Source organism: Glycine soja, chromosome 13, assembly GCF_004193775.1.
Source record: "Glycine soja cultivar W05 chromosome 13, ASM419377v2, whole genome shotgun sequence".
Lineage (NCBI taxonomy): Eukaryota > Viridiplantae > Streptophyta > Magnoliopsida > Fabales > Fabaceae > Glycine > Glycine soja.
In genome coordinates, this window is record NC_041014.1 from 31,378,184 (window position 1) to 31,398,560 (window position 20,377).

General features: G+C 33.2%; 3 protein-coding genes across 4 annotated transcripts; 1 reads left to right on the forward strand and 2 right to left on the reverse strand.

The window, feature by feature from the left end:
- Positions 1-837: 837 nt before the first annotated feature.
- On the reverse strand, positions 838-3,473 carry LOC114380959 (bifunctional 15-cis-phytoene synthase, chromoplastic-like). The gene is made up of 5 exons (XM_028340105.1): positions 3,015-3,473; positions 2,893-2,930; positions 2,484-2,656; positions 2,155-2,382; positions 838-1,458 (listed from the first exon to the last, which is right to left on the reverse strand). Exons 1-4 carry the CDS (start codon positions 3,212-3,214, stop codon positions 2,218-2,220), a joined length of 576 nt encoding a protein of 191 aa, XP_028195906.1. The 5' UTR covers positions 3,215-3,473; the 3' UTR covers positions 838-1,458; positions 2,155-2,217.
- A 5,625-nt stretch (positions 3,474-9,098) lies between these two features.
- On the forward strand, positions 9,099-10,518 carry LOC114380958 (acetylserotonin O-methyltransferase-like). Its single transcript, XM_028340104.1, has 2 exons — positions 9,099-9,915; positions 10,003-10,518. Exons 1-2 carry the CDS (start codon positions 9,136-9,138, stop codon positions 10,321-10,323), a joined length of 1,101 nt encoding a protein of 366 aa, XP_028195905.1. The 5' UTR covers positions 9,099-9,135; the 3' UTR covers positions 10,324-10,518.
- Positions 10,519-13,256: 2,738 nt separating this feature from the next.
- Positions 13,257-19,348, reverse strand: LOC114382511 (ubiquitin carboxyl-terminal hydrolase 2-like). 2 transcript variants are annotated; one of them, XM_028341984.1, is made up of 3 exons: positions 18,857-19,348; positions 15,425-18,132; positions 13,257-13,714 (listed from the first exon to the last, which is right to left on the reverse strand). In XM_028341984.1, exons 2-3 carry the CDS (start codon positions 18,124-18,126, stop codon positions 13,474-13,476), a joined length of 2,943 nt encoding a protein of 980 aa, XP_028197785.1. In that variant the 5' UTR covers positions 18,127-18,132; positions 18,857-19,348; the 3' UTR covers positions 13,257-13,473. The 2 variants fall into 2 exon arrangements, with proteins under 2 accessions (XP_028197785.1, XP_028197783.1); XM_028341982.1 differs by lacking the exon at positions 18,857-19,348 and adding an exon at positions 18,471-18,794.
- Positions 19,349-20,377: the final 1,029 nt, after the last annotated feature.

The following is a 20,377-nucleotide window of genomic DNA, read 5'->3' on the forward strand; positions in this document are numbered from 1 at the left end:
GATGCTAGACCATTGGAACCAAAGAGATTGAAGGTGCTTCGCATTCGGTGGGCAAGCTACTATTTGAATGTTAAAAATGACAATTAGTGTTTAAGTAATTTTGGAATTGTAGTTTAGTTGATTTACATGTTTTACAATTCATGTTATATGCACATTAAATATTCTTCTAATTCATAGTAAATATTCAATTTTTATGGAATTTCTGCTAAAAACTGTCTAAAAACAAATTGAAAATTGTCTGTTGTGATTCTACTTTTAAATTTGGAGGTTAATTTGGGGTAACTAAAAAAACAAACAACATATTAAAAAAATCCAAAAAACAACATCGATTTTTAGTAAAAATCGATGTTGATGTTTACAAACAATATCAATTTTTGCTAAAATCGATGTTAAGTTGCACTCACAACATTGGTTTCTATAACACCGATGTTGTTGTTGAACATACAACATCAATTTTTACCAAAAACCAATGTTGGTTGTCAAACAACATCGATTTTTAGTAAAAATCGATGTTGTTGGTTGACAACCAACATTAATTTTTACAAAAATTGATGTTAATATATACATACAACATCAATTTTTACTGATGTGAATATATTTAACTTTTTTTTTTATAATTCTTATTATATAACATTACTTTTTTAAAACACCAATGTTATTATTTTTATGTTAACATCGATTTTGGAGAACTGATGTTAACAGTATTACTTTCAACATTGGTTAATAACCGATGTTGAAAGTCTTTAATAATTGATGTTAAAACTTTATTTTCTAATACTGTATATAATGAAATTGAGTAATAATATATAAATATCCATATTTTTCATACATCTAACAAACACCCATAATTTTTCTTTATGTCTCTCATATCATAATACTTATAATTTCTTACATGAATACTTTTCCAATGAAATTATTCTAATTAATATCTCTCTCCGCATCTATATATACACACACATTGGTTCAAAATTAAGGACCCTTTCTTAAGGTATAGGGACTAGGGAGAGTGGGGTTAATTAAAGAGAAAGAAATGAAATGCACATTCGGAATTTTTATCTTTTCGGGTACACTAATTTGCACAATTTTTTAACCCCAAAGAAATGACACAAGAATCAACAAGTAGCTAGTAAGATTCTAGGGGTTTTCCTCCGGGACTTTCTCCTTTCTCCGAAAACCAAAACCAAGCAGAAGTATTCATATTATCTTGGGAGAAAAGGCCTATCATCTGTACTAGGAAGCCAATGTATGTATTTCATTGGACTAGTTTGCTAGCTAGATAGGCCTCGTTAAAGAAGGACCAAGTTTCATTTTGGGATTTGAGAGAGATCTAGTGTAAGTTAGGGGCAATGTCAAAAATTTCTTGGCACATCCCACACAGGCTCGTTTAGTCAAATTGTCGTAATCGTTGTCTTCAATTGCATCCAAGATCTTACGATACAATATTAATGATGACCAAACCTGCAAACATACAAACAAAAGTGTTAACCTCTGCAAGTGACCAGTGTAGCATGAAATGATCCTTATATATTTCTCTTAACACTAACATAGCAACTGCATATGCATGGCAATCTTAATTAATCATTTGATCCAACGCCTTTATTCTAACATCGGGGATTAAATTTGATGAATCATAACTTACTTCTATATATAGATCAAACTAATGAGTGAAGATCATGTGCCAATTCTAATTTGTCTATGCTATTATTACTATTAACATGACAATCACGTATAGCAGTAGATTATCAATTTCATTTATTGGATGAAAAAAAGTTTTTAGGAAACCAATAAAATATGTGGGTTATGTTCTGTAAATTCCAAAATCTACGTACTGGCCAACGACTGGCTTTTTGGAGCTGAGAAACTCCTTCTTCTGCCCGGTTGAAGTAGAATCTTGCCCTTGAAATCTGATATTTCATAAAGTTTCTCCATTTTTCACTGACCTTTCTTGAAAAAACATCCTTGTCACATAATTCAAATTGGGCTAGTTCGTCTTGGGGAAGGTACACTCTATCTCTTAATGCACTAATTAATTAAAAGAGTATGGTCATATATATATATATATATATATATATATATATATATATATACATATATACATATATAGTAAGTAGAAGAGGAGTCAATTAATATATAAAGTGAAGAAAACGAACTTACTCCTCCCCCACATCTCTAAGAATGTTTGTGAGTTGATTTCCTACACCCAGATATAGTGCAACATCATATACACTTTGAATTGGGATGACAGACTCCTGGGCAATGCCCATTATCGGAACAGTCATTAAGCCCACAGTTCCCGCCACATAGTAGCAGTAAAGATATAACTCTTGAAAATTGTTGTATCGGGCTTTCCTCGTATCCATTCTCATGTTTTGTATCATGTCCCTGAAAGGTTGTAATTAATGAAAGACAAGAGTAAGTACTTCATTAAGCTAGCCGATTCTGATCCAGATAAATAAATAATTCTGGTGGTAATAAGTAATGACCTTAATATCCAAGGGAAACTTGGAGACGATATCAGTAAGAGCAGCATCAAGCATATCATAGGGTTGTCCATTAAAAATGTCGTGCAATCTATCTTCCCACCTATCAAGAATAGCAGAGCTCATATACACCGCGTTAGGATCATCAACAAGTCCATCCATCCTTCTGCACCAAACTGAAGAGAAGCTAGTATTTCAGTAAAGGTTTCACGTACTATACAAAGCTACCTCATGATCTAATTGTTTGCAATTCTAGTGTTATATATTAATTTACCATAAATTGCACATATAGCTTTCTGTCTTTCTTCTGTCATAAGCAAGGTTCTTGTTAATTTAGAATTAATGGGTTGTGTCAGCCAAATAGCAGTAACACAAATTAAGAAAAGAGTGGATTTGCTTTGTAGCTACGTACCTAGATAAAAGGTCTTGGCATATTCCGCGCAAATATTTCTGCACATTTCATAGGCATCATTAAGAAAAATGGGCTTAAACAGTGGCTTAAGCTTGCTACAAGGACTAATGATCTGAGACTACCTGTGAACAACCTCTTGTACAGCAAGAGGAACTCCTTGTTTTGACAATCGGAGAATTCCTCTTTGTTTGGGAGCCACATTTACTTCCGACCTAATTATAACACCAAATCTTCTACGACCACAACATGGTTTCCTATTGCTCCCAGTATTGATCATGGAACAAGGCTTTGCTGTCATCAGTGAACAAAATGATAAACTCATCCCACTATTTCTATTCTCAAGGCTTTAATTAGCTTACTAGTTCACTTGGGAATTGGGATATATCTTGCTGCTAACTCAATGTGGCTGGAGGAGCCTATCAACTATATAATTAGATATGGTTCTTGTATAATAGGGTGTAAACACCAACAAACATTTCAATGGCAATTTTGGGTAGCATAGAATATTCTTATGTAAGATTGATGCTTCAAATTGCATTTTATTTTTCACCCCTAACGAATGAAACAACGGAACTTCTATAATTAAGCACCAAGCTTATGCAAATAAACAAAGTTCTGGAATATTTATATATATTTAATTAGTTTGGTTTGAGAAAGAACGGGGCTTACAAAGATGCTGCTTTTGTCCTGTAAATTTTCTCTTGCAATTGTGTCTTCTAGTTCAGTTCCCTGTAAAGAATCTTAGTCATTCGTGATGCCTTCTCGAACTCCTATAATACATCCTCCGTCCTTCCATATCCCTTTCCTTGGCCAGTCCATTTTTTTTTGTTACGTACAATCAATCCTTCGCTAATTAATTATCCTTTATTGGCCGAACTTTAGAATCTGCCATTTGTATGGCCCTACCCCTTGCCCTCAATGTACAACCACCTAGCTGACTTTTTTTAAAGTGTGATGATAAATCGATCCAAATTTCAATCCAATGTAAATTGCAAAAATCATCCAAAAATTTGAAAAATAAAATAAATAAAAATTTTGGAAAATTAATTTTTTTTATTGGATCAAATCGAATTTCAAATTTGATTTTAAAGATCAATTCAATCTAATCTAAACGAACTTATACCCATTTATGCAAAATATATTTAATTAAAGATATGTTTTTAACTAATTATTTGAGTTAAGATGCCTAATTTTATTATTATTATTAGTTAAATAATGACATATCAATAAAATATTTGATATTTTAAATTATTTTCATTATATTTATTATGTATTTTATCTTTTATTTAATATTTTAAAAATAATAATTTAAGATTAAAACAAAAAATCAATCCAATCTAAATCGCTTTAAATTGGATTGGATAAGATAAAATTAAAATTTTAAAACCAACCTATATATGCATGATAAATTAAAAAATCAACTTAATTAAAGAATACCCCTATAAAACATACTACATGATCCCCCGGTCTGGATATATATAAAAAACAACTAATTAAAGAATATTTCATAGAATATGTTTGATAAGTATTTTTACCTAGTTTTTAATTTCTTTTTACAATATGAAAAGTTAGCTTTACTATTGTTTGATAAAAAAAACTTATTTTATAATGTATATGGCTACATGCTTTTATCCACAATATTCGATCCAGATTTTAGTGCAAAGACACTTAGCATGAATAGAAGGGATGTAGGTTAAATAAGATATATATCTGAGTGTTATAAATTCTATGATATTGTATTTAATTGTTATAAAAAAAATAGACACTTAGCATGAACTAGCAAAAATTAAGAATTGACATGCATCTTTTAATTTTTTTTTACTAGTTAAATTGTTGTTTTATAAATTACTTTAATATTCACGTGCTTTTTCAACTATTATATATTTTTTGCTTTACTAAATGTAATATTATTATGAATTTTCATTCGAAACTATTTAGAATATGACATAGTGATATTTTTGTAATTAGGAAAATGAAAATAGTTTTTTTCAGACTGAACTTCTAAGACGGTTATATGAAATCGTCTTAGGATGTGTGTCGGTGGAAATATTTATGTATTGAAAATGAACATGGTTTTACTTATAAAAGCATTGCCTTTTTTATCCCGACCTCCTCCCGCACGCCTGGTACACCCTAGCTTTAAGCTTCTGAACCACTGCTGCCTAGTTCTCTCGCGGTCTCACTCAATCACTCTCCTGCCTCCCTAGTCACACTACTCGGTGTGTCGTGTGCGTATCGTCATATAGGTAATTGATCTATTACATTTTCGTCTATTACTTTCAGCTTAGTACAGTTGTCGTTGTGACTCCTTGACCCATGTTTCAATGTAATGTTGACATTATTGATGTCTATCCTTAGCATTATGTATAGACTGAGGCTCAAGCAAAACATACACTGAACCATGACCTCTGCTTCTACCGCAACCATCCATAAACCTATTTTGAACACAAGCAAATCAATATTGTTTAGCTATTACATTGAAACAATATTCATTATGAGGTAATCTTAAAAATGAAACCTTGTAATTCAATTTACTTACATCATCCACAGTTGTAGTATATATATGTTCAAACACTTGTCACCTGATATTATTTCAGCCACATCTACATGTGTGATGAAAAAGCTTGCTTGTACATTTAGAAGCCCGAATTTCGTCCCATCCCATGGCAGTTGAATTGGTTTCTGGTACATGTCATACAATATCTTCATCAATTCTCCCAATGGATCCTCTACAGCACCTGTATTGCACCTTTCAACACTTCCCACCGACTTTGGCACATTAGGGTGTGAATCCTATATGGTTAATGAAAATAACAATTACATTTATGTTATGAAGCAGGTATTAACAATGTCAACTTCAACAAAAACAAGCAGAGGGAAAATCAATTTATTTACATTAGAGATAGGTTTCACAAGATGTGTCGATCATCCAATGAATGTGTTAACGGCCTCCCTGGCATATTGAATCTCTGACATTGGAAATGGTACTCGCGCGTCACCGTCGTAAAAAGTTACAACACTAACCCTCACCACATCATCTGTGTAAGGGACATTGTGTATCGCAACAGTAGTATCAAATACCTTTCCCAAGGCCACTAGCCGTGTACACTCCTCACCAACTATGTACAAGCCCATAGTTGTGACATCAGCAGCAGAAGGCTCCTCAGCTACAACATTGGCAAGTTAGTGTGTGTTCATGAAACTACTACTGCATCATAATAATCATATAGTGACTTGTGTTGGGTGGTGCCATAGGTCATGTGGTAATTGGTGTTGCACTATTTAAATTCACATAAGTATGATAAGGCACATATTTATTGAGCATGTAAAAGGCTATATAGCATATGCTACACTGATGAATGGGATTTGGCACTTTAGCCCTGCTTTTCACCAAACAACCTAAAAGGCTGATTACTAGTAATATAAATATGGGAAAATTGTTTGTTCTTGTAGCCTGACGGGAGTCCATTCAAGTTAGGATTCAACGTTCAATGTATTCTAAGACCTGTAGCTTTTCACCCCAATGTACATGGACCAGCCCAATTGGGCAGCACCTAAAAATCAAGTCTTGCAATGCAACTCAGTCAAGGACCACAAGTATGGAACACTCATCAGTCACCACCAATACCACTGCTACCATAATCTACAAGTTACTACAATTAATTATTGCCTTCTAAGAAGGGTTTAGAAGTTACCTTCAAAACACTTTTCAACATAGAATATAGGGTGTTGCCGTACCACATAAAAATAAATAAAAAAGGTTCATCCAGTAGATCAAAACCAACCAATTGAAACAAATAAACACATCATCAGTGACATTCTTAGAATGTGTGACGTAAAAAATAAGTTTTATTCCCGTAATTACAAAATTGACACCGTTTTATATTCTAAGGCGGTTCTGCAAAATCGTCTTAAAATGCACGTCGTAGATAAGTGCTTTTCTAGTAGTGTAAAAAGATTATAATTTTTTTTTATCCCACTAAATAAAATTTTTGTATCCCTCAATGACATATTTTTGTTCCTCGAAAGATTAAAAAGATGGAGAGAAAGAAGAAGAAACTAATGCAACTCTTGAAACTTCATGGGGGATTAATTATGAGCCATCACAAGCATATTGCATATGTTTTATTGTGTTCTTCACCAGCTTCACTGTCCACACCATATATCTCAGCTCAAACATAAGGAAATCAATCAAGCTAGCGCTCATCTCATTCTAAATAATAATAGGTGGCAAATCGTTTCGTGTATATATTTGTTGGAAATAATTCAAGTCTCACATCGGGTAAAAGGAACCTTACTTTAGAATATATAAGTGAGGGGCAACCCTCACCCCTTGAGCTAGCTTTTGGGTTGAGTTAGGCCTCTCACATTATTCATTCTAAGATGGTATCAGAGTTAGTTCTGATCCTGGGATCACGCTTCTGCTAATCCTGGGATCATGTTTCCGCTAATCCTTGCTTTGTGGTGACAAACACCCACCATTTGTTGTTCACGCCCCGAGCCCAGGAAATGCTTGGCGTGAGGGGGCGTGTTGGAAATAATCAAAGTCCTTCTGGAGTTGAGTTAAACCTATCACATTATTCATTCTAAGAATATTGTCTGCCATTAAAATTGAATGGTGAGTGCTTTTTCATTTGTTAATTTTATTAGCGGGCCTTGGTTATATTTAAAAGTATTATTTCTTTTAGATTTTTTTGAGAAATTATTTTAAATTGTTAATACAATAACATTAGTTGGAACTTTAATTTGTTAATGGACAAAGCAATACAAGATACAAGTTATTACACTGTTATAAATAATGCTAACAATTTTAATAATTGTTACTTCAGAAAAATATTCAAAATTTAAATTAATAAAATCTTACTTAAAATAAAAAAATATAAATAAATTAAATCATCAAATTTTATTACTCAATATTTTTTGTTAATTTTTTTTACTATAATAAAACTATATCATATTACTCTTATTAGATTATATAATATAATAAATAATTAAAATAATTAATAAAAAATATCATATAATTCTTTAATTTTTAAAACCTTATATAAATACTTTTTAACAATATTTATGATCAAACAAATAATTTTTTTTCATATCCAAAAATCATATTTTTTTTAATATGAAAAAATTTCTTTCATACCAAAATTCTCCTTTGTGCATTTTTTTCTCTCTTATTAAACTGTAATGTACAAGGAATCAGGATTATAATTTTAAAAGTTTATTTTTATAACAATAAATACATTGATTATTCACTATATATATCCCTCATTTAAAAAAAAAAATTCTTTTTTTATTCGTCCATTTTCTCCTAAAAGGAAGTATATAATTTTTAAATGCAAATATAATTATTATATATATTTAAAACCCACTCTCAAGTACACAAAAAATCTTTCATTTAAGATTGTGAATTCAAGCGCGCGCGTCACTCACATTTTTTTTCACGATAGTCATGGGCTCATGGCAAATCTACGGCATGATTAGGTGAATCTTTCAAGCCGATGCAATCAATAAAAAACCATATGTCATAGTATTACTTTATTTAAATGCAGCCAAAAAAAGTATTATTTCTTTAAAGAGCATCTATGTCGGGACTTTATTTAAATGCATCTTTAAAGAGCATCTATGTCGTCTATTATTTAAATATAATTCATCTCATATTATATATTTAATATGTATATATATATTAAAAAATAAAATTCAACTTTTTCTAGAAATTATGGTGATTATATTACTTTTACGTTGTAGTATGCGCACGAATTTGTACCAAATAGTGCTTTCCAAAGGGTGATATAAATTTCAAACATCTCTTATATTTTTTTTTCTCTTTTTTCATATCATCCTTTATTATCAATCAAATAAATTATTTATTTCTTTTTTTTTTATCTCACTTAAAGTGTCTACACCTACCTGGTACAAGGATGTTCAAGAATTATTTTTCTTTTTGAAATTTAAATGACCCATGCTAATTCTAATAAAGAAACTAAAAAAATAGTTAATGTCATGGGCAATAGAAAACTCCCATGTTCTACTCGTGCACAATTTTTTAATTTTCCCAGATTAATTTGATACTTCACTGTCAAGAAAATAATAATAGGGATATATGCGCGCCAGGCGTGCATTGCACTAGAGATTAAAATAACTGTAGTGGAATTAATGAGTGCCACATTTTAGCAGCAACATCTATAAATGAAGGTTTAAAGCTTCAAGGTTATTATACATGCACAGCTAGAGTTAAGAGAGGAGATGGGAGAAATAGAAAGAGAGGAGATGTCGTCGACAAGGTGGGAGAAGGAGGAGGAAGAAGAAGAAGAAGAGGCCCAAATGGATATCTGGAAGTACATATTTGGGTTTGTGGAACTGGCAGTGATAAAATGTGCGATTGAGCTTGGCATAGCTGAAGCCATAGAGAAGCATGGAAGTCCCATGACACTATCGGAGATATCATCAAGTTTAGGGTGTGATACTTCACATCTGAAGCGCATCATGAGGTTCCTGGTGCAAAGAAAGATATTCAAAGGCGACGGGTGCAGCAGGGGCTATTCTCAATCAGCTCTGTCTCGTCGATTGATGAGAAACGGCGAACACAGCATGGCTAGTTTACTCTTGCTGGAGAGTAGTCCTGTAATGCTGGCACCTTGGCACAGTCTGAGTGCTCGCGTCATGGCCAATGGCAACCCCTCATTTGCAAAGGCTCACGGTGAAGACGTGTGGCGCTATGCTGCCGCAAATCTCGATCACAGCAACCTCATCAACGAAGCAATGGCATGTGATGCTAAGCTTGTTATGCCTATCATCATTCAAAGTTGCAGCGAGGCATTTCATGGCCTCAAGTCCTTGGTGGATGTCGGTGGGGGCAACGGCACCGCCATGCGCATCCTGGCTAAGGCTTGCCCTTCCATTCGACCCATCAATTTTGATCTTCCTCATGTCATTGCCCTCTGCGATGGCGATGGCGATGGCGTCCAACACGTGTCAGGCGACATGTTTCTAAGTGTTCCTAAAGCTGATGCTGCTTTTCTTATGGTACGTACAGTATATATATATATATATATATATATAAACTCATTTGTGCACTTTAAATAAAATCAATTTGATTTTGCTTGCATGCAGTGGGTTTTGCACGATTGGTCAGACGAAGAGTGCATCCAAATCTTAAAGAAGTGTAGGGAAGCCATATCAAATTCAAAGGAAAACGGAAGGGTTATTATTGTGGAGGCGGTGATTGAAGGAGAAGGAGAAGGAGAAGGAGGGAAGCATGACGGATTGAAGGATGTGGGATTGATGCTGGACATGGTAATGATGGCGCACACTAACTTCGGCAAAGAGCGCACACTCAAAGAGTGGGAATATGTCATCAAAATGGCAGGATTTAGCTCATACACTGTCAAACCCATTCATGCTGTGCAGTCCGTCATTATGGCTTTCTACTAAAATATATCCACCAAAAATTACCCTTGCAAGTTTGCCACTAAAATGCATTAAATAATTTAATAAAAAATAAAACATATTGTGTGATCCATCTTGCACGTGTAAAACAGTGTATGTTAATTTGTTGTAACAATATGAAAGCATTTCATTTTCTGTATGTTTGTTCGAGAGGAGAATAAAACGTATCTTTAAATCATACACTACTGTATTTTCTTTCTTCTCTGCACCCACCACGGCAGCATTGATTTTACGTGAAAATTTTTGTACAATTATTTTAAAATCTCTTTTTGAATCAATCACATTGACACTAATATTTTTCTGCAATCTATTATCTTTTTATTGAAACTTGCCAAATTATTATAGAAAAAATATTTATCTATATTAATAGTTAAATCACATTAAAAAAATGATAATTCATGACTCAACACAATATGCGATACTAGTTCAGATCTCATGTAAACGAAACAAGCAACTATCAACAAAATAATAGGTTGAAGTTAAAATATGTCATTAGCTATTGTAAATATAATACAATTTTTCTTTTTTTTTCTTTTCATTTTTCTAATTAATCTTCATAAATATATAAAAGTTCAAAAAATGCGACACGATTAAATATAAAAACTAAAATTAACATCAAAATTTTAAATAAAGATTAAATGAAACTAAACTTATATGATCAGTCAAAAACATACTTTACCAATAAATTGATAAACATCATTGGTGCTAGCCAGAGCACCTGCTGGATCTTTTCAATTGTTCATTTTCTTTAAGGACCCAACTACCCAAGTTAGTAGTTAGTGATGACGACTTTAAATAACAAAGTAATATTTGAAAGACAAACTAAAGCAATGATTCTTCCTTTAAAAGAAATTTAAATACAACATTGTGATGTTGGTTGGAACTTTAATTTGACGGCAGACAAGTAACACTTAGATTGATTATAAAATTTAAAGCCAGTCTTAGTGCGAACTAGCGATCACAATGGATAAGATTTTATAATATTCATTCTCATGCCTACATTAAAAATAAAATATTTATATTTGACCTCATATCCACTGACATTAAAAGAATCAACACATATAGATTATGTTTGAAAAAACTACTAGTATTTAAAAGTTAAAAAATTAATTTATTAAATTATAAATGTTGAATGAAAGTAATTTATTTTGATTAGACCTCACTCAAATAGATCTTATAATAATTTAGGGGTAAAAGATAACAATAAAATAAACTTATTTTTCTTATAATTATATAGGACTGAAAAAATATTACATTTTGTTTTTTATATATAAGATCATATGTAGTATTAAAAACATTAATTCATCCAAGATTAAGTCATAAATAAATAATATTATAAATATAATCATCCAATATTTACAAAGATAAATAATTAAATAAATATAAATTTATATTACTAATTTGAAATATCAAACAACACACAAAATATCAGTTCACACTTTAAAATTAATCTTAAAAGAACTTGTGAATAAATTCATAAATTTATATATAAAATTAAATAATAATTTAATATTTTTAAATAGAATGTAAAACAAATTTAATTAATATAAAATATGTTGAATTAAGATTTACTATTGCTACTGTTGGTCTTAAAATTAGAAAAATATAATTATTTTTCTTATAAGCAAATATATGTAAAATATAATTATTTACTTAAGAAAAATATTTTAATTACATTAATATTTAATATATATGATATACATGTGTGGGACCATATGGATATTATAGTATTCATACTTACATTTATTTTAACAAAAAATTAGATATAAATATCCGGTCTCATCCCCAATCCCAATAAATGAATAATTATCTTATTTTTACAGAGATAATGATATAGGTGATGTGTTTTTTTTGTTATTCCCAGTTCGCACCATGTTAATTTGCAAATTATTTGTCTTTTTCCTATCAATTCAACCTCCATGTGTTTCTCTAATTCTCTTAACTAATTCGCTTTTATTAATTAAGGACGAAGGACGATAACTATACCCTCGAACATTAATATTTTATAAAAAAATACTATATATATATATATATATATATATATATATATATATATATATATTACGTACTAACAATTAACAGTAGATTAAATTTTATTAGAATAATTTTATTTGATAAAAATTAATTATCAGTATAAAGCTTTATGGATTTATTATACTAACAATATGATAAATCAACCAATTGTAATACTTGATTATGTTCTTTTAAATTAAGATATCGTATAAAAGATTGTTGGGAGACCTATCTCTCTATTATAATTTATGAACGTCCTTTTCTTTTTTAATCAGCAAAATGAAAATATATTTGTCGTAGGGCACAAAGGTATCCAAACCTATGCACAAAATCAGACATCACCTAGAATCCCTCATGTAAGTCATTGTTACAAGATATTTATATGAAAATATAAATAAAATAAATTTAAATATATTTTTAATTCCAGATATACTTATTTTTGACATTTAATCCTTAATAAATTTTTGTTTCATGACAAGTCCCTAATTTAAAATCTTATTTGATACCTCTATCATTAGTTAAAATCTATTACTATTTATGTGATCATTAATCGATCACACATATATGTGATATGTGATGTCACGTGTAATCTTTATCTGACTAGGATTACACGTGTGTGCCACGTCTACTAACTCACTTGAACCCCCAAAATCCCTAAACCAGGTAGGGTGATAAGGGACAAAAACCCATAACTCAAATATTGCCATATTAAAAAAGTCAAATTCTGTTTTTATATGCGAACTACAAGGTCTCAAATAAATTTATCACTTAAATAATATCACTGACTAAATTAAAATATAACCATTTTTACAATGAACTTGAAGTTGAACAGAATACCAGAGAATGGGTTCACTATTTTAAACCGCTGGAATAACTAAAATTTGCTATAAAAAAAGAAAATAGAAAGAGCTGAAATTTGCTTTGACAGTTAGCACCAAAAGAAAAAATTGACTTTTGACTGTATGGCATCGCATTGTACATTCAACACCTCATCACATGTCGAAAAAATGGTATACAGGTAATTTTTACACTCACCCGCAATGATTTATCTCCCTTCCTCTCAAATTTAGTAAACCGTTATATATACCTCGAATAAAAATACGTATAAAGTAGACGTTCCAGTCAAATTTTTTCGTAGAATAAAATGTATGCCTCACAGCGAAGAACTTCATCAAGGGAAACTTCACGCACATATGCATCACTTGCCTGATACCATGTGGAACCCTCATTCTCTTTATCACCACCCTTCCCACTGTTCCTCTGGGCCCCTCTCACATACGCAACATAGTGACCCCCTCTCATAGTTCCGGAGTGCTCCACTAAGCCAACCAAGTGGTATTCATACTTCTCTTCATTTATGCACCTGCTTGGATATAATTGGGAGTGAATTACATGCCAGTATATCAATGAAGTACTAAAGAAAAGAAAAGAAAAACTAAACATCTACAATCAAGACTGCATTTACGAATCCAAACTGTTTGCAATTGCAATGAAGTGAAATTATGTCCAAAATATTTCTTGTGAGAAATTAAAAAGACAGTCCTTAACACTTGAAAAAATAAGAAGCTAAATTGAATATAATAGGGAAAATATAAAATGAAATAAAAGCAAGCATGCAGAAGCATCTATAAAACACCAACCTCCGACATAGACACAGCTAATGTTTAAAATATAAGACACTAGGACTATGTATATATATATATATACACGACAAAAATCTAAATTGAGAATTACGATTTATATATTTACCTTCTAAAAACAGTTTTAAAGCTTTATAATTTTCATATGAAAATGACCATCACAAAATTAATACTCTCCTTTACAATTTTGATTTTGTTCCAAGTAATAGTATTTTTAAGCTTTTTAAGCTATTTTTTCCAACAATACCCATAAATATGATTATGAAGATAAATTAGTACTTGGATTAAAAAGAGACATCACTCATAAAATTAAGTTAGTGGAAAGCATAATGTATTTATAATTGGTAGATAGTAAGATAGTTCATGACAAAAGTAGTTGAAAAACTGTATTTTTGTCTAAATTTGTATCAATTGAATATTTCTTAATCAGTGTCATAGCCTTAAATGGAGCCGAGTACTTAAGATGGATGAAAACTACATTAGACAAGGATGAAAACAAGGACAAAAACATAGATGGTGGATGAAAACATAGATGCCCAGCAACCACGATGCTGGAGGAGCATCACCAACAACTACAGATGTCCAAGGTGCAGCTGGCAACAACAAAAGCCATGGTGACTGACCCGGCAACACACTGGAGTAGAGCAGCAACTGACAAACATAACAAAAACAGGATTTTGTGTGCAAAGGTGTTTGCATTCAATGGAAGAACGGGTTCTGTGCTTCATAACATTTTAAATGATTTCAGTTTTTAAATTTTTTCTAATATTTATAATATTAATATTAGTTGACTTTTTTTAAAAAAAAATATTTTCTTTATGATAGGAGTGAATGATAAGTGTCTAGCCAATAATAGATGTCGGCTCACTCTCTTGGCCAGTGTTCAAGAGGCAACTGAGCCAAAAATAAATTGTTCAAGGCGTGTCTAAATTGTTCAAGAGCCAACATGAGAATAAAGTAGGTGTAGCGGAGATGAGGATGTTGCGGTGGATGTGTGGTAAGACTCGACAGGATAAAATTAGAAACGAAGCTATTAGAGAGAGGGTTGGAGTAGCGCCTATTGTAGAGAAGATGGTGGAAAATAGACTTAGGTGGTTTGGGCATGTAGAGAGAAGACCGGTAGACTCTGTAGTGAGGAGAGTAGACCAGATGGAGAGAAGACAAACAATTCGAGACAGAGGAAGACCCAAAAAGACTATAAGAGAGGTTATCAAAAAGGATCTCGAACTTAATGATTTGGATAGAAGTATGGTACTTGATAGAACATTATGGCGGAAGTTGATCCATGTAGCCGACCCCACCTAGTGGGATAAGGCGTTGTTGTTGTTGTTGTTGTGTCTAAATAGTGTCCGACAGGCTGATATTGGGAAGGGGTGTCTATGCTTTATAGATTGTTCAAACTTCTGACAGGATCTAACAAAGTGGCAAATTACCTGGGATCAATATAGGGTCTAATATCCATCGTTTCTCTGAAATTGACATGGCCATTTAATTTACTTAAGCGACCACGGGCATCTTGGCTGAATCTCTTCAAATGAATGGTCAAGACAGGAGGAGCTTTATAAATGAGGACCCTCTTAGTTGCATCCCTCTTCACTTTCACGCTTTTGGAGCCAGCCTCTTCTTCTGAGTCATTGTTATCATTACCTATCATCGGAGAATCTCTTCTTTGGACATTTTCAATAACACAAGAATCAGCAGCTAAATGACTACAGCTTTCTTCATTGCAAGTATTACGAAAACTTGAAGACTGTAATTCATCAATATGTGTGTCTTCCATTTCAGATGATCCGCTATCCCTTTCATTAACAATTAAACTAAGCTCATCTCTTTGACCATTTTCAAGCTTTGTGTTGTGTTTATCACATGCAACCAAATTTTCTACGTTTGTGTCATTCTTTATGTCCCCATTTCCATTGGTTCTGACTTTAACAGAACAAGAGTTAACTGCATGCCATGGTTCATCATAAATTCCAGTTTCATTTCCATCAGATACAGCTCTTGCATGCTTTTTCTCTTCCATCTTTTGATGTTGGAGAAATTTTGAACAGTTCTCACAATGCCAAGCATTTTCATCCAAGAGAAGCTCGGGTTTTATAAAATGTGCCAAGCAACTCTCTACAGAGACAGGAGAATCTGTATCATCTACTTCATCTGGATCAGACTCACTGTTGCTTATGATAAAACCAGCTTCCATAACCTCTCTACATGAAGATGGTCTAGGAGCAGGCCCAGCAACAACTTCAGGCTCATTGAATAAGTCACCAAAGCCATCAAACTCCACTTCTTCTTGACCACCACCCAAAACAGATGAGGAGGCCTCACCATCCCCTCCAATGATCTCAGCAGCAGAGGAACTTTCTTCTTTGTATGGAAGTAACAGCACTTCTGAACCTTGAACTTGTAATGGAACCTTGTCTTCCCACCCATTTGCTGAAGAAAATTTGGGACTTAGGTTTTCATCCTCCTTAAGGAAACAAACAAGACCACTAGATTCACAGATGGCCTGTCCATGCAATTCATTTAAACATTCATCTTTGCTCTCAGTACCCTGTACCTCTGGGGCATCCTCCTTTTGGGAAATGAAATCACATTCATTAGTTCCAGCTTCCACATAATCCAACCATGAAAATCCGTCTGATGTTTTGATTGCACCATTGTCAAGCACTTGCATATGTTGAGACTCTCCAGGAGTAACCAAATTAGGTGAAGACAAGTCCTCTTTATCAGCTACACTTTTTATTTCTTCAGAACCTAATAATGTAGAATCAGCAGAACAAGTCCCCATCTCTCCAGCAACTGATATAACAGACTGATCAGGGCAAGATGATTCTGAGCTGGATAATTGGTTTGATTGAGTTTGAACCGGTAAGGGATAAGTGTCCCTGTTAACTCTGACTCGAGTTTTTCCACCTTTTTTTGGTGGAAGTTTAGCTTTTTTGGTCCGTGGTACTTGTTGGGCCTTGCAAGGTGGAGGTTTCTTAGTAGGAACTGGCACTGAAAGATCTAAGAAAGGTTCATACACTGTTGAGAAATGCCCACACTCTATGCAACATACAGTACTAGATATCTGACCCCCGAATAAAGCATCAACTAAAGTATTGGAAGAGGTCCCATCTCCCTTGGGAGAACCACTCTGTTTCCTTCCAGCTAGTTCTTCAGTACTTAACCCATCCAGTAAACAACGGAGCAATTCGTGACTGTCATGCTGCTGATATCCTCGAAATTGGGGAGACTTAGAACATACACAGCCAAAAAAAGATCTAGGATTTATAACATTTTTCAATCCTGATTCGGGGTTTGTTTCAGTGAAAAGCTTCTTCAAGGAACTAATAAGTGGCCCAACAGGAGCATCTAACTTTAGAAAGTTGTCCCGCAATCTATTCATAGCTAGCAGATTTTGCATAATTGAATTGAAGAAGCAAGTATTCCCAAGATTAATCATACCTCTAACTACATAACCAGCTTGTCCATATGAATCATTTGCAAACAGAGCTCTTGACTTAATTTCTGAAGTAATACTGTCATCCCCAACGGAGACATCCTCAATATCCACTGAAGATTTTTCTTGTGATCGTCCTTTCAACAATTTCACAACATCAGATAGAAGATGACACGATTCATCAGTTTTTTCAAATTTATCAACTTGAACAAGCATGTTGCAAGGAAAACACCAACACAATTGGGGCTTATCAAAATGAACTACCAAAGGGTGCCGATTTTTCCTCGCATGCCCTACCACATGGCAGTGAGGGGTTATTGGTAGCCCCACGCCTCCACAGGTATATCGACCACACTCCAAACAAACCCATATAGATTTTGACTCAGATTTTGAATCTAATGATGCGCCACCTTTCTTCTTCTCATGTTTACCTTTTCCTTTACCACTCCTTCTATCATTCGCACCTTCCCTACAATCTTCACACCTAACGGATCCAGAAGAACCAATCTTAGTGGACAATCTGTCAAAATTAACACCTTTTACAAGATGAGGGCAAGAATTAGTCTCTTTTGCAACCTCATCAACAGACTCAACAGTCGGGTTGGATGACTCAATAACCTTGATAGGCAAATGGGTAGCAACCCCCTTCTCCTTGGCAGAACCTCGAGTCTTCTTTCTGACTTTCTTCCCCATCAGTTCCTGTAATCCAAAACAAATCAATGAAGTCTGCCAGCACAAAACAGACATAAAAACAGATATCCATAATACGCATGCAAAGGGGGAGGACGAAAGTAGAGAATTTCAGTTTGCAAAGCACTAATGTTTGTGATAAGTAAAAAATTGGAATCCAAGATATATGAAAAGTGTGATGTTAGAACTGAATTTAAGAAGACGACGAATTCGGATACAATGCTATTGCTGGGTCCGGGGTCCCCATCGAGGCGAGTGGAATAATGTAGTTGAAAGCATCAGATCGAAAGATATTGTGATTGAAAGCATTTATTTAAGAAAAGAAACAAATAATACAAAGTGAGTACCAGCCAGCGAGTAAGCGGAAAGGCCTGGAGGAGTTGGGCAAGAGAAGATGCAAAGCCAGTGAGCGAGTGAGATAAATCCAATAAAAGATACTACTGTAGTAAGGATTGAAGAAGAGTAACAGTGTGGTGTGGTGGAAACGGAATGGATGCTTCTGACGAGAGACGTGCAAATTTAATTTGGTTTGGTTACCAGTCCAGACGGGTCACTACCCGAACCGCCCCCTATTTTGAGAAGAAACCAAGCAAAGCAACTATACCCTAATCTTAATCACTATTTTAACTGGGTCGGGATCCTTCCTGTCAGAAGAGGACCTGTTCAACAAATCTGACCCGTTGCCTTTATATTAAATCTAATCTACGGTGGAAATTAAAACCCTTGAACTTACCGTTTTATTAATCCATCTCCGTTCCGTTTCCTTCTTCTTTCACGTTTCACTCCTGAGAAAGCTTGAGCCACCACCGTATTGTAGCAATCATAAATGGCGACTCCGACTAGCTTTGCGAGTAAAACCATTAAGTGGGATTCAATACGTGTTCCTTTCATTCATTTGCTCTTCGAGATAGTGTTGGTGAAAAAACTATGAACTATGTGCATGAAAATTAGAGGACAAAGAAGCAAGACAATGTGTTGTGTGCTGCTCTGTTGCCTTCTATATGTCTGAAATTCAGACCAATTGATCCAGGATTTCTGCTCATAACTCTGCAATCTTCAATTATAGCAGCAAGACAGCTTGCTTCTATGTGGATATTTATGTGCTTGATTATCATCAGCAAAGAAAGATTTTTATCAAAACATCAATAAGGTATTGAAATGTATGGAAACATGAAGTCTTTTGACAAAATTGGTTCCCCTCCCTTTACAAATCCTAGCAGCACTCCCTACATAAAAATTGTATTTCTTTTGTCTCCCCTACTAACAGTGTTTTTTAACCGAAACAAAAGCAAAAGAAGAAAAAAGGATTATTTTCGTATAGCAACCGTTGGGATGAATTTATTTATCCTCATTCACATCCCGATCCCTAATAGATTAAGCAACTTTAGGTTCGAATTTACAATAGGCAAGGGTGAAAAAATGAAACAAAGTTTCATTCCCGTTGAGTTTTATCGAATTCAAAGAAACTCACAAGTCATCTATATCGTATTTTTTTTTAAAATTATTTATTCATATACTTTAAATAAATGATATCTTTCTAAAAAATCATTTATTAAGTTATTTTTATTCACCGATAAGGTTACTAATTATATTTTAATTCGATCGATATATAATTATATTTTAATTCCATCAATATCAACTACCAAACATCAAAGACAGTAACAATAAACCTGTCATGACAATTCCATTTAAAACAAAAGATGTCAACGAGGAAATAACCTCTAAAGACATTAAGAGCCTAATGGAACAGACAAATTATACCAACAAATACTTACAAGCTTTAGGAGAAACCATAAAAACTAAGGTAGTTCCTAAACAAAAATCAATTGAAGAAACTTCGCCAAGAATTCCCATTGAAAAACCTTTATTCAAACCTTTCAAAGTTAGTGAGAAGGCTAAAAGAAAAATTAGGGAACTTAGAAAAACTAAATCCTTAATTGAAGGCGTAGGTGACAACCATAGTGAATTACTAAACAAGATTGATAGTTTACTTAAAGTCACTCCAGAAACCCCCCAAGCCTCGGAAAACACTTCCAAAATGGTAACAAGAAGTACCTCCAAATTAATCAATGTTATTAATGAAGATAGTGACCAAAACTCAGATAACACAACTGAGATAGGATCAGTGACAGAAAAAGATATAAATCCAATTAATTCCAAACACTGAAAGACACCCTCCAAATTATATTATCAACGTCCAACTGCCCCTGACCTTCTATTAGAAGAAAGAGGTGAAAACAATTTTAAGAGTTTT